The sequence below is a fragment of the Megalobrama amblycephala genome, linkage group LG21 (assembly GCF_018812025.1).
Source record: "Megalobrama amblycephala isolate DHTTF-2021 linkage group LG21, ASM1881202v1, whole genome shotgun sequence".
Taxonomy (NCBI): domain Eukaryota; kingdom Metazoa; phylum Chordata; class Actinopteri; order Cypriniformes; family Xenocyprididae; genus Megalobrama; species Megalobrama amblycephala.
This window is the reverse complement of record NC_063064.1, coordinates 28,403,951-28,416,884: the sequence shown is the minus strand read 5'-3', so window position 1 is coordinate 28,416,884 and position 12,934 is coordinate 28,403,951. Positions and strand designations below refer to the sequence as shown.

The window sequence follows — 12,934 nt, the reverse complement described above, 5'->3', positions numbered from 1 at the left end:
AATATAACACTGAATTAAGTTGTGCTTTTAAAGTTTATGCTTTACTTAGAACATCATCTAAGTAAATAATACAGTAAATATTGTGTAACGGTAGCATTTGTTGGATCATTTTTGAGTATAAATGTCATTTTGAGTATAAAATGAACTCTAGGTGTCACAAAACAGCAAGTTACTAAACCTAACAAAATACAGATGGGAAAACAGTGAAAACTGCAACCTTAATAATTATCAGAAGGTTGAGTAGCTGAGTGAGTCACTTTTGCTCAATCTAATATGTCCTTGCTGAATAAAAGTATTAATAAAGGGGTCATATAATGCCACTTTTACAAGATGTAAAATAAGTCTCTGATGTCCCAAGAGTGTGTATGTGAAGCTTTAGCTCAAAATACCCCACAGATGCTCTGTTTTTCGTGCCTTTAAATGCAAATGAGCTGCTGCAATAGAGACAGAGCGACACGCGTCATAATCTGAAGACCACGCCCACCGGGGGGGAAAACAATCCAACCGTCTCCATTGACTTTGTATTGCGTGAGGCTGCCTCTTTGTCTTTTCTGACTTATTACAAAAAACAGAACAATGTCTAAAAGCTGCTGTGTGACAAGGTGCACAGCTAACAAGCTAAAAAACCCAGAAATAAGTTTTTATAAGCTGTCGATCCCAAAAAATGAATGTTTAAGGACATAAAAGTGGATACAGGCAGTGAGACAGAGCGCAAATGGTCATAATTACTTTAAGAAATACACTGGAGGGGGTCGTAATCGGCGACAACATATGCTAAACAAACCAACAAAAACAAACCATTCATTATTTTTTTTACCATGTCAAAGAATTATTTCACCTGTCGCCGATTACGTTCCCCTCCAATGCATTTCTTATAGTAATATGACCCGTTGCTCTCTGTCTCACTGCCTGTATCCACTTTTATGTCCTTAAACATTTGTTTTTGGGGGTCGACAGCTTATAAAAACTTATTTCTGGGTTTTTTAAGTTTGTTAGCTGTACACCTTGTCACACAGCAGCTTTTAGACATTGTTCTGTTTTTTGTAATAAGTCAGAAAAGGCAAGGAGGCAGCCTCACGCAATACAAACTCAATGGAGACGGTTGGATTGTTTTCCCCCCCGGTGGGCGTGGCTTTCAGATTAACATAAATGCGCTCTGTCTCTATGCTCTCAATAGGGGGCGGAGTTTCAAGAGCTCGTGTTAGCAGCGTCGATTACCTCATGCAGACTTACTGAAAATATCAGAAACTGTTCAGCCTTTTATGTTAAAACCGGAGTCGGACAATGATGGAGAGACTCAAAGAAGTGACAACATGTCGAATGCAACAGGACGTTTCTGAATGGTTAGTTGATTATGTAGCTGATGTGGAGTTAACTAACTTAAAGTTATTGATTGCATATTCTGTCATGATAGTCTATAAATCGCTTGTGTGGGAACTGTTGTAAGATCCTACAGAGCCAGAAAATATATTCTGCATGAAGACAGAACAGGTAAAGTTTAGTTTAATTATGGTTATAATAACTTGTCATGTGTTATCTTGCATTTATGACATGCTATTGCATTTGTGTTACGTTCTGTATTGCAATAGCATGGCCTCACCCCTTTGTTGCATGTTCTTGGGGGCAGGGTTTATGTAAATTTTAGGGTTAGTAATGTCACTAACCCGGGAAGAAGCTTGTTGTAGTCCCTACCAGCCATTTGTTGTAGTCCTTAAACAGCAAATTCTTTAAAAGAAAATATCTCCCTATGCATTGAACTTTGAATGTCATAACTTTGTAGACGTTGTTTATGCTCAAACAGCAACATTACACACTAGCTAAAGTTAAAAAAGTAAAATTGCAATGAGCCACCCCTTTAAAGACTAGAAGGAGATCTTACCTAAGTCTTATTAGAGTAGTTCCATGAACTGTATCTCAGCATTTACTTAATAATAATCCTTGCAAATTTATTTGTATTAAAGTGTATGCTAATTGATATGCATACAGTATAATAGAAAGGATTTTTAAATATATTACAGATATTTCACTCACAAAGAGCAATTTCTATCTGATTCAATATGTTAGAGCCGAGAAAAAACACACGAATCACATGAATTTCCATGACTTTATACGATTTTATTAATTTCCATGACTTTTCCAGGCCTAGAAATTCACAGAGCTGAAAGCAACTTTAGACGTTAATGAAAACGTTTATAACTGCTGATACAAAGATATGAAACCCGCTTTACTGTTATTTGCTTCTTCATTGAAGCAAATTCACTGCAGTCCGTGTCCAGTATTTTTCCAATACTTCAGGTTTTTCCTCTCACATTCATTAGATATGGTATTCCTCAGGGTTGTATGTAGTACATTATTTCTCACAATTTGCAATGTGCATGCTTTGTTGCACTTAATGGAAAATTGACGGGCTAGTCGCCGTACAGCTTTGAGCATATTAGAGACTGATGTGTCTTCATGCCAAAAAAGCCCATTAAATCAGAATCCACATTCAACACGACTCATATTCACTGTAATCGCCTGGAGGGAATCTTGTAATGAACACATTTGATTCTTCATTTTGAAGACTGCTGTTTTATGTTCTTAATTTTTGCCTATAGTGGGAAGAGAAAACATCTTACCTCTCCTAGTTTGCCCAACTTCACATAGGTCTCCAATTTCCCGAAGCCAATGTCCGACTGGAAAAGAATGAAATACTGTGTTACCAAAAAGTTTGTTGAAAACATTTATGAATTGTTTGTGAGCCATATCTTGGAATCAAACTGTGTGTGAATGTCGACACAAGTAAATAAGCACATTTAAGAGCTAGAACTGTAAGTGTTTGCAGTATTGTTTAATGTGGAGTGGAGCGAGCGAAGGGCTTCTGGGGCAGTGTGTGCCATTTGCGGTCAGGGTCCTGTGAGCTTCAGGTCTTGTGTAGGAATAAACAATCTGTCACTGACCACTAAGGTCCTTCTGTGTGTAGCTGAAGGACATGCTGAATTAGACCAGAACCTTATTCTGAGCAAGTATGCACATGCGACCAAGGCAGTGAAAGTTGTATATCAAGATTTATTTGTGTATATCATTTTTAACAATACATTTTGTTTGAAAGGAGCTGCAGAATTATTTTATAGTGCTTGACCTGAAAGAAAAATGGCTGTAGAAGACATTTACGATAATGTTTGCTATAACAGTTCTTGCAGCAACGCTGTAAATGCGCCAAATGTTGTGTTATAAATCAGTGTTTGGGTTTTTTTAGCGGAGAGGCATGCTAAGTATACAAATGTAGACAGAAATGCTAGGCCAACGCTTTGAAAGTGCTCAAACCGGTTGAGTGTTATTTGTATAGCACTTTTCATAGTATAGTATGAAAGCAGTAACTAGTTTGACAGTAGAAATCATGGATGGCTATCGAGTGCAACATTCGGGTTCTGGATGTAAAAATCCCATTAAAGGCACAATATGTAATTTTATCCCACTAGAGGTCGCTTATTCTAAACAAAGGCGTAGCTTGATGGAAGCCATCGGAGTGGAACGAAGCCGCTGGAGTGATTGCTAATGAGAGACGAATGCGACACACGGCTCGAGAGCAGTGGAGCTTTTATTATGTAAAAAACACATAATATATTAAAGCGTCTTTTGTGTTTCCATAGGTTCTACAAAATACGGAAATCGAGGGTATGATGTCATTGATATGCGATGTAGGGACGCAGTCCGTGTCCTGGTTAAAATTGCTTATTTCTCTGGATTAAAACATTCTTGGAAATATTTGGGTAATATAAGTATGCAAGTCAACAAAATATATAAAACTGTTCTAGTGTTTTTTTGGATATTTTAATCCAAAAATCTTACATATTGTGTCTTTAATCCCATTTTTTTTTCAGTACTCAATAAGATGTAATGTAATCATATGACATTACTCTCCTTCCACCCCCCACATGCATGCTGCAATGCATTCTGGGATTGCAATATCTGCAAAAATACATTTGCTGAAGACATATTCCCTTGTGAATTCGGACACTGAGTGCGCCGAAAAGGCTACCGCTTTTGCATAGTTTGTGCTTACTGTTTAATAATTATTTGAAACTTGGCAAACTGGCAGCTCCACTAGTATTGAAAAGATTGATCTAGAACTGGAAACTAGCATATATAGACCTTAATAAAACAATTTAATAATAAATTAAAAAGGAATTTATACCTATATGACATTACGCTGTACCTACATTGGACCAGTGTTTTGGAAAATGGCTGCATGGATCATTCAGCTGCAGGCGCCATCTTCGGGAATTCATTCGGCACGTGACTCTCACAGTGCGTTATGGGTATTCCCAAGCCATTGAGTACATAAAGTGTACGTCAGTTGTACACTTGTTATTGCGGTGCATTATGATATTGAATGAGTGAGCTCGATAACGTCTGCTATGGTTTCGGACACCACTACAAATGGCTGTTCCCTCAAATAATGCCCTATATAAAGGGCATTGGGGGCAATTTTGGACATAGCCTAGGCCTCTGTGCACTATTGCAGGTTAATGATGCCAAAAAAAGTTGCCTCGGTAGGAAGCTCTCATGGTTTTGGAACAGAATTTTTGTGTATGTAGACAGGTTTACTTTGCTAGCAATTTTGTCTCAAGAAAATAATTACATCTTCATGAATATATAGTTATTTTATTTTAAAAGAAATAAGCTGTATTTTATCGATAGGGTTGGGTTTCTCTGTAGATATTAGCATTAACTCAGACAATGAGATATCCTTTAGATTTCTAACTAATTATCTGTGTGAGTTTAGTTTGGTTACTAACCAGTGAGGCTCTTCTGGACATGCGACTGAGAGGTTTGCATGGTGGAGTGCTTTCCATCTGTAACTTCTTCAGAAACTCTGGCGGGAGACGAATATCCATGGGCAGAGACATCCTCTTAGTTACATCCTGCACACACATCAAAGAGCTGTCAGCTATTAGCGTTCAGCTTGCACACATAAAAACACAGCGAGTCAAGGTGAATATGACAGCTTTCTCTACGCCTATAGGCAGAGCTGACTATTCTTACCAGGACAAACTCGGCATGACAATGAGAAAACCTGTCACTTTTCTCCAGTGTGAAGACTCACACTCAATAAAGGATTCTGGAGTAATCTCAATACGCCGAGGCAGGGTAGGACAAAATATTGTATCATGCAACGAGCTGAAGCATCTCCAAAAATCTTCTCGCATTTAAGAAGCTCTGATGGAGTTAGTTCGTAACTCGATTCATCGGCACGGTTAGGGGAGGCCCAAAAATAGCACAGCAATGAGGGGAATCTTATGTGCTCTGAAAAATGAGAGCATTCCCTGTGATTCCTCCTGCTCTGCCTTGTGGCTGAGTTTGTACGGTCGTGCAATGAAACTAGCGAGTGATTCTCAATAAAACCAAGGAATAAAAAGTCCTCCCTTTCTCCTCAGTGCTCTCCCGTCATGCCCGTGGGAATAAAATAAGGGTGCGCGGTGCAGATAAAAGGTTTGCGAGAGCAGAAGGAAGCCGTCGCATTTGAAAATGGGAGAGGGCATTCATTCCAATTTTCTCCCTGTAGATTCATGGCCAGTGAATAAGAAAGCTGACAGCCGAGGCAAAGAACACTCCGAATGCCAAGTCTGTCTTTTGTGGCTCTGGACTAACTTACAGGTAATACTTCCACTCCATTTAATGATGGACTCCATCTTTCTCATGCGCCTCCAACCGAAGCTTGTCTCTCGTACACTCGATATAGAATCGCATGGATGATTATGGTGGAAGAGAGGAAGAGAGATTATCAAGGCATGAGCCTAGTGCAGGCTCTGATTAGTCTGTTCTTGTCATTCGGGAATCCAGTTGGCATGGTTTATTTTGAACTTGCTTTTCTAATAGGTGGAATGCATCACTAATATTTGTGAGACATGTATGACACTGTAATGTTTTATTGATGTTGTGTTGTATTGAAGAAGATTAAAGATGTATTCGTTACAGAAATACACCAAAGAACCCAAAGTTTCTGCCAAAATTACATAATTACTACAATGAAATGAGAGACAATTCGACTAACTAGGTGTATTTTTATGCAATTTGGGGATATTATATAAAAGAGATACTTGATATAAATGCCAAGATGTGAATAAAATCCAATCCTATTCAAAAGGTTTTTATTGTGAAAAGAGTTATACATTTTGAATATTTAATTATTTTAAACATTGCATTCTCTCTCAAAAGTATTCTGTTCCTCTGAGAAACGTTGCATTCTCTTGCAAAAGTAATGTGTTCCCCAGAGAAATGTTGTGTTCTCTTGCAGAAGTATTGCGTTCCTCAGAGAAACATTTGCACTCTCTTTGAAAAGTATTGCATTTCCCAAGAAACATTGTGTTCTCTTGCAAAAGTATTGCATTCCTCTGAGAAACTTTGCGTTCCTATGCAAAAGTACTGCTTTCCTCTGAAAAACTTTGCGTTCTCTCTTGAAAGTATTGCGTTCCCCTGAGAAACTTTCCGTTCCCTCTCAAAAGTATTGCGTTCCCCCGAGAAACTTTGTTCTCTCGTAGAAATATTGCATTCCCCTGAGAAACATTCTGTTATCTCTCAAAAGTATTGCGTTCCCTGAGAAACTTTTCGTTCCATCTTAAATGTATTGCCTTCCCCTGAGAAACTTTGCATTCCTTTGAAAAAGTTTTGTTCTGCCGAGAAACTTTCCAATCTCTCTCAAAATTATTATTCCCTGAGAAACGTTTTGTCCCCTCTCAAAAGTATTGCGTTCCCCTGAGAAACTATGCATTCTCACAAAAGTATTGCGTTCCCCCGAGAAACTTTGCATTCTCACAAAAGTATTGCGTTCCCCCGAGAAACTTTCCGTTCTCTCTCAAAAGCATTTCCTTCCCCCGAGAAACTTTGCATTCTCACAAAAGTATTGCGTTCCCCCGAGAAACTTTCCGTTCTCTCTTAAAAGCATTTCCTTCCCCCGAGAAACTTTGCATTCTCACAAAAGTATTGCGTTCCCCCGAGAAACTTTGCATTCTCACAAAAGTATTGCGTTCCCCCGAGAAACTTTGCATTCTCACAAAAGTATTGCGTTCCCCCGAGAAACTTTGCATTCTCACAAAAGTATTGCGTTCCCCCGAGAAACTTTCCGTTCTCTCTCAAAAGCATTTCCTTCCCCCGAGAAACTTTGCATTCCTTTGAAAAAGTTTTGTTCTGCCGAGAAACTTTCCAATCTCTCTCAAAATTATTATTCCCTGAGAAACGTTTTGTCCCCTCACAAAAGTATTGCGTTCCCCCGAGAAACTTTGCATTCTCACAAAAGTATTGCGTTCCCCCGAGAAACTTTCCGTTCTCTCTCAAAAGCATTTCCTTCCCCCGAGAAACTTTGCATTCTCACAAAAGTTTTGCGTTCTCCCGAGAAACTTTCCGTTCTCTCTCAAAAGCATTTCCTTCTCCCGAGAAACTTTGCATTCTCACAAAAGTATTGCGTACCCCCGAGAAACTTTCCGTTCTCTCTCAAAAGCATTTCCTTCCCCCGAGAAACTTTGCATTCTCACAAAAGTATTGCGTTCCCCCGAAAAACTTTCCATTTTCTCACAAAAGTATTGCGTTTCCCCCGAAAAACTTTCCAATCCCTCCCAAAAGTATTGTGTTCCCCGACAAACTTTTCGTTCCCTCTCAGAAGTATTGCATTCCCAAGAAAAACTTTGCATTCTCTCAAAAAATTATTGTTCCCAGAGAAACTTTCTGATCCCTCCCAAAAGTACTGTTCCCCAAAAAACTTTCTGATCCCTCCCAAAAGTACTGTTCCCCAAAAAACTTTCCGTTCTCTCTCAAAAGTATTGCGTTCCCCAGAGAAACTTTGCATCCTCTCTAAAAAGTATTGTTCCACCCGAGAGAATTTCTGATCCCTCCCAAAAATACTGTTCCCCCGAGAAACTTTCCATTCTTTCTCAAAATTATTGCGTTCCCCTGAAAAACTTTGCCTTCTCTCACAAAAGTATAGCATTTGTTCATTAAAGCACTGTAATATATTTTTCCTCTCACCTCATTTATTATTTATTTTTTTTACCATCACTACATCCTCTTGGGGGTTCCATAAAACTGTGATTACCAGAGTAAAGGAGTGTTTTAGAGCAGTCAGACACAAACTTGTCATCTCTTTAGTACTTTTTTTATTTTACCTGGTCTCACCTTAAAGAAAAACAAAGTCTTTGATAACAAGGCTTTAGTGCCTCTGGCAAGGACTTTATTAAGGACTTAGATAAGATTACTGTTAGGATCACTAGGTCTCCATCAAAGCTTCTGGAAGGAGCACTTTGCTGTGCTTTAGCATGGAGAAGGATGAGATGATTAAACAGGACTCACCTCCATGGAGAATCGGCGGTGCTGGACTTTGTTGCGGTACTGCAGTTGGGTGGGAGATTGAGCCTGGCTGTCTGGAGCCACTGGACTGGGTTGCAGGCTGTGTAGACCCAGACTATTGGGCACCACACCTGTAGGACACAATCACAACGCTTACAGTTACTTTATAGATATATAGATGATTCTGGAACACATAGTTAAAATATTTGATTCAGACAACTTTATCTGCCAGTAGTTTTGAAAATAGCAACAAAAGAGATGATCACTAGAATGTTCTTAACACAAATGTGCACAAATTAATTTTATGGATATTTCTGACAAAATAAGTCCACACAAACTCTTTAAATTTTTTTCTTATACTTCTTAAATAATTGTGCATATTTTTTTGTTAATAATAATAAATATTCTTATTATTAATAATATTTATTAATTTATCATTTTAATTAATTGTGCTAGTTTTTTCTGTCTCAAAATATAAAAGTTGACAAGGCCACAAACTATATACTATTTTTGTTGATTGTTTTTATGTAATTGTGCTTACATTTTGTCTATATATATATATATATATATATATATATATATATAAAATATTATTATTATTATTATTATTATTATTATTATTATTAATAAAACAAATTATATATATATTATTATATATAAAAAATAAATAAATAAATAAATAAATAAATCTATATATATATATATATATATATATATATATATATATATATATATATATATATATATATATATATATATATATGTGTGTGTGTGTGTTTACAATTTTAAGTAATAATGCTTAAAAAAATTGTCATTATTATTATTATTATTATTATTATTATTATTATTATTATTTTATGTAATTTATTATTTTAAATAACTCTGCTAGTATTTTTTGTAAATGCATTATTTGGGATTTCTAAATAATTTCCTCATTTTAATTTGATCATATTAATGGTTAACACCAGAAAAACAAAAGCATTTTATAGATGTGTGATGTGCAAAATATTATTTTGTCATCACTGTAAGTGTTTTCTGTCTGACTGTGGTTCAGTAGATGGAGCAGATATTCAGAAACCATCCTGTATTCTCAGTTCATTTAATATTTATAATAAATATTTGACAGTGTTCTTGTATCTGACAGTATTGAGTAATATGTGAGGAAAAGCACATTTTATGAAAGAATGGAAGATACAGGAGATTGCGAGCGAACGCTTCTGAACATGTTAAACAGATTCACTCAAAAAATTGTCTTTCCCTTTACTCAAAGACTGTAGGCCGTGTTTTAGTGATCCTGCTGTGCTTTGTTTGGTTGTTTCTTCTATTGCTCCGGAAGCTTCAGTGGTAACTGTTGCATTCATTAGGTCATAAGAGTCGTTTGAAGAGCCTCAACAATCTCTCATGCTGCTTTTGAGTGCGAATGAGCCATAGACGTCCCACCTCTTCTCTGATTAGCCCGCTAACTCAATAACCGTGAGGTCAGCTTTGGCATATGCTGATGACGGCATCATTAATCAAGCCCACCGCAGTTAGCGGAGCGATCGCAATTATCGCGCCGAGTTTCATGCATTTATGATGTGGCTATCTAAGTGCGTGTCAATCCAGCCACCCCAATTAATAATGTCTGTGTCAACAGACTGTCAGCACAAATCCAATTACGCCCCTATACGGCACGTCCGATAGGGACCCGCCGACCCCCTTCGCGAGCGAACGGCAGATGCCCACGGCAGCCTGGCATTATCACTGCCAAACCGTGTTTTCGGAGGTGAGAACGAAAATCAAAATGGCTTTTCTGCTCCATCAGTTCAATTTGGACGAGGGGGCTTGAAGGGCCTCTGGAGGCGTCGAGGTGGGAGACCCCGGTCCATTTCACAGCGCCGTGCCGGCATAATTGAGATCCACCTCATTATTGGGCCGAGCCCGTCGCTGAATGAGAATTGCCTGCCAGGCTCATCCGTTCTCATTTATGCAGGCCTCATCCTCTCCGGCCCGCACAAGTGAACTCTTTATCGGAGCCATTTTGGCTAGAACGCCACAAAATGCCACATCTGGCAGAGACGGCTGGTCGACGCGGTCGCATTACCCACGGCTGTCTTTATCCTATCCGAGATGATCACGACAGCTGTTTTGTGAGTCCCTGTTATGACCCTGAAAATTAGGGCTGGGTTGACACTATTGATTAATCAGTCCTCATTTTAACCATTTCTATTGACTTTTAAATCCCAAGGTCGATCTCTTGCTGTTTTCAGTTGATGCGTAAACATTATTTGTAGTGCGCCTGTCATAAAATAATTACAATAATCTTTGTGCTTGTTACTTTTTTTTTTTTTATATATAAGAAACAGTCTCAGCTTTCAAATTCTGTCAATTTTCTTACTCAATTCAAATCATAAATGCTGTTTTTATGCTCTTTAAACCTGTAAAGTCTGGCATATGAAATAAATGTGTGAAAAATATTTTTTTTATTAATCTGCCATGAAAACAAGTACTATAACTAATACATATCCAAATTAAAGGCACAATATGTAACATTTTTGGATTAAAATATCCAAAACCACTAGAACAGTGTTATATATTTTGTTGACTTGTGCACTTGTATTATCCCAAATGTTTCCGAGATGGTTTAAATTATTTATTTCTCTGGATTTATACAATGACACGGACCGTGTCCGTGTGTCGCCTATCAATGACATAATACCCGCGTTACCCTCGGTTTCCGGTTTTATTTTGTAGAAACTATGGAAACACCAAAAATGCTTTAATATATTATGTGGCATAATAAAAGTTCCACCGATCTCGAGACGTGTGTCGCGCTCATCTTTCATTAGCAATCGCTCCAGTGGCCAGTTGTTCTGCTCCAACATCACTCGGCCCTGCTCTGCTTCATACTACAGTAACGTTAATAATCTCATCCATGAACATGATTTCTGCTCGAGTCCCATCCCGATTGTTTTCCACCGGCTGTAGACGTGAAGACAACACCTCCTATGATTCCACGAAATCAAGACGTCATCTAGTGGCGAAAATTTACATATTGTCCTGGTGTTGCATTATATACCGGTACTAGAAAGGTATTGCGATACCCTGCTTTTAAAAACGGTCCGGTTCTTAGTTTTATTAGTACCGGTACTTTGAGTGCCAGCTGTATTTCCTAAAGTGTGACAGCAGGGGGCAGTGTGCGTGCAGCGCGTTGCTTCAAAGGCACATTGAGTGCGTGTTTATTCCTCTCAACTGCGCAACGGCTTTTATGGTGACGAAACGAGAGGTATGGTTGCAAACACAGGTGCTCTTGCAGACCGTCCACAAATTGTTGAGAAAGCAGATGCACGAAGCGAAATATGGCATTATTTTGCTTACATTGCCGACAGCCAGAGCAAGCCCACGGACACCACAAAGCCCGTCTGCAAAAGATGTTACAAAATAATGCAAGGGAAGGCAGTCAAAAGCATCTTGCCGTCAAACATCCCGATTTGTACAAAGAATTTAAAGAGCGACAGGTTAGTGAATGTGATACCAGCATTATGTTTATGCTCTCAAACATTAAATGAGTGTTTTTTATTTATTTTACTCGTGCAAGCAGACCTCCGCAAAGAGGTGTATTATTGAGTCTTAGTTTAATAAGTGATATCTGGTTGCAAAAATAAAATTAATTTAAAAATATATAAATATGTGGAGGGTATATACAGTTATTTTAAACCAATTTATGCTTTAATAACATTGCTCTAATTATTTACAGTAATATAATTTTTACAATCATCTTACTGTCAAAAACACCTAAATGTATAAAAAAAAAAGCAAAAAAGCATAACAGCAAATAATTTACAATTTTATTGAGCATGAAAATAATTTAAAAAAATATATTAAGTCTAACTCTAACTTCACGGCAATGAAGCTCAAATCCAGAATTATCAGCCTGCACACTGGTGAAGAAAGAAGTTCTGTCATATGTTATTTATTTACTTTTCCTGCTGTTTTAGGTTTTTGCCGTAGTATTGTTTAAGTATCGGTATCGTGATATTTAAGTTAGGTATCGTATCGAAGTCAAAATTTTGGTATCGTGACAACACTATATTGTCCCTTTTAATTGATATTGAATCGAGATTGGAATCAAATTGAATTGAATCAAGAGCTTGATCGAATTGAATGAACACTGTAAATATCCAGCCATGCAGAATATATGAGCGAATCGGACCCTGCAGTCTCCCGCATAATACAACATTTAAATTCCTTGTAGTGCGCCCAGGTTAATATCGACGGCTCTAATCTTACTTGGCATTTGCTGTTGTCCCGAGTTTGTGCAGGGATCAGAATTCCTCCCTCCTGACAGGCCGGAGGGGTATTTGAGTTCTGACCCCAGTGCGTGTGCCGAGGACAGGGTCAGAAATTGGATCTGAGTCGCTTGAGTGACTCAGGCCCCCACCGAACATCAAAGCCCATCTCATCTGATCTGAGATGACACACAAACTGACCTCCAACATCACACTCTCACTGTACCTCTCCGCTCGGGCTAACAGCGACATGATGAAAGGTAAGGATGACCACCTGCATCGACTTGCTAGCCCGGACTGTCACCAAGCACAGTCTCTGGTTTCTGTACTGTCAAACTCAGGAG

At 38.2% G+C, this 12,934-nt stretch overlaps 2 protein-coding genes across 13 annotated transcripts in view; one reads left to right on the top strand and one right to left on the bottom strand.

Moving 5' to 3' along the window:
- Positions 1–12,934, top strand: part of elk4 (ETS transcription factor ELK4) — a 163,362-nt gene that overhangs the window by 57,671 nt on the left and 92,757 nt on the right. The gene's annotated exons all lie outside the window — the stretch shown is intronic.
- The window catches only part of cdk18 (cyclin dependent kinase 18), a 77,989-nt gene that overhangs the window by 18,347 nt on the left and 46,708 nt on the right, over positions 1–12,934 (bottom strand). For all 7 annotated transcript variants that reach the window (XM_048172698.1, XM_048172695.1, XM_048172699.1 and 4 more), the window contains 3 exons: positions 8,326–8,453; positions 4,782–4,907; positions 2,619–2,675 (listed from right to left, as the gene is read on the bottom strand). In XM_048172698.1, coding sequence (XP_048028655.1) covers positions 2,619–2,675; positions 4,782–4,907; positions 8,326–8,453 — 311 coding nt within the window. The remainder of the gene's footprint in view (positions 1–2,618; positions 2,676–4,781; positions 4,908–8,325; positions 8,454–12,934) is intronic.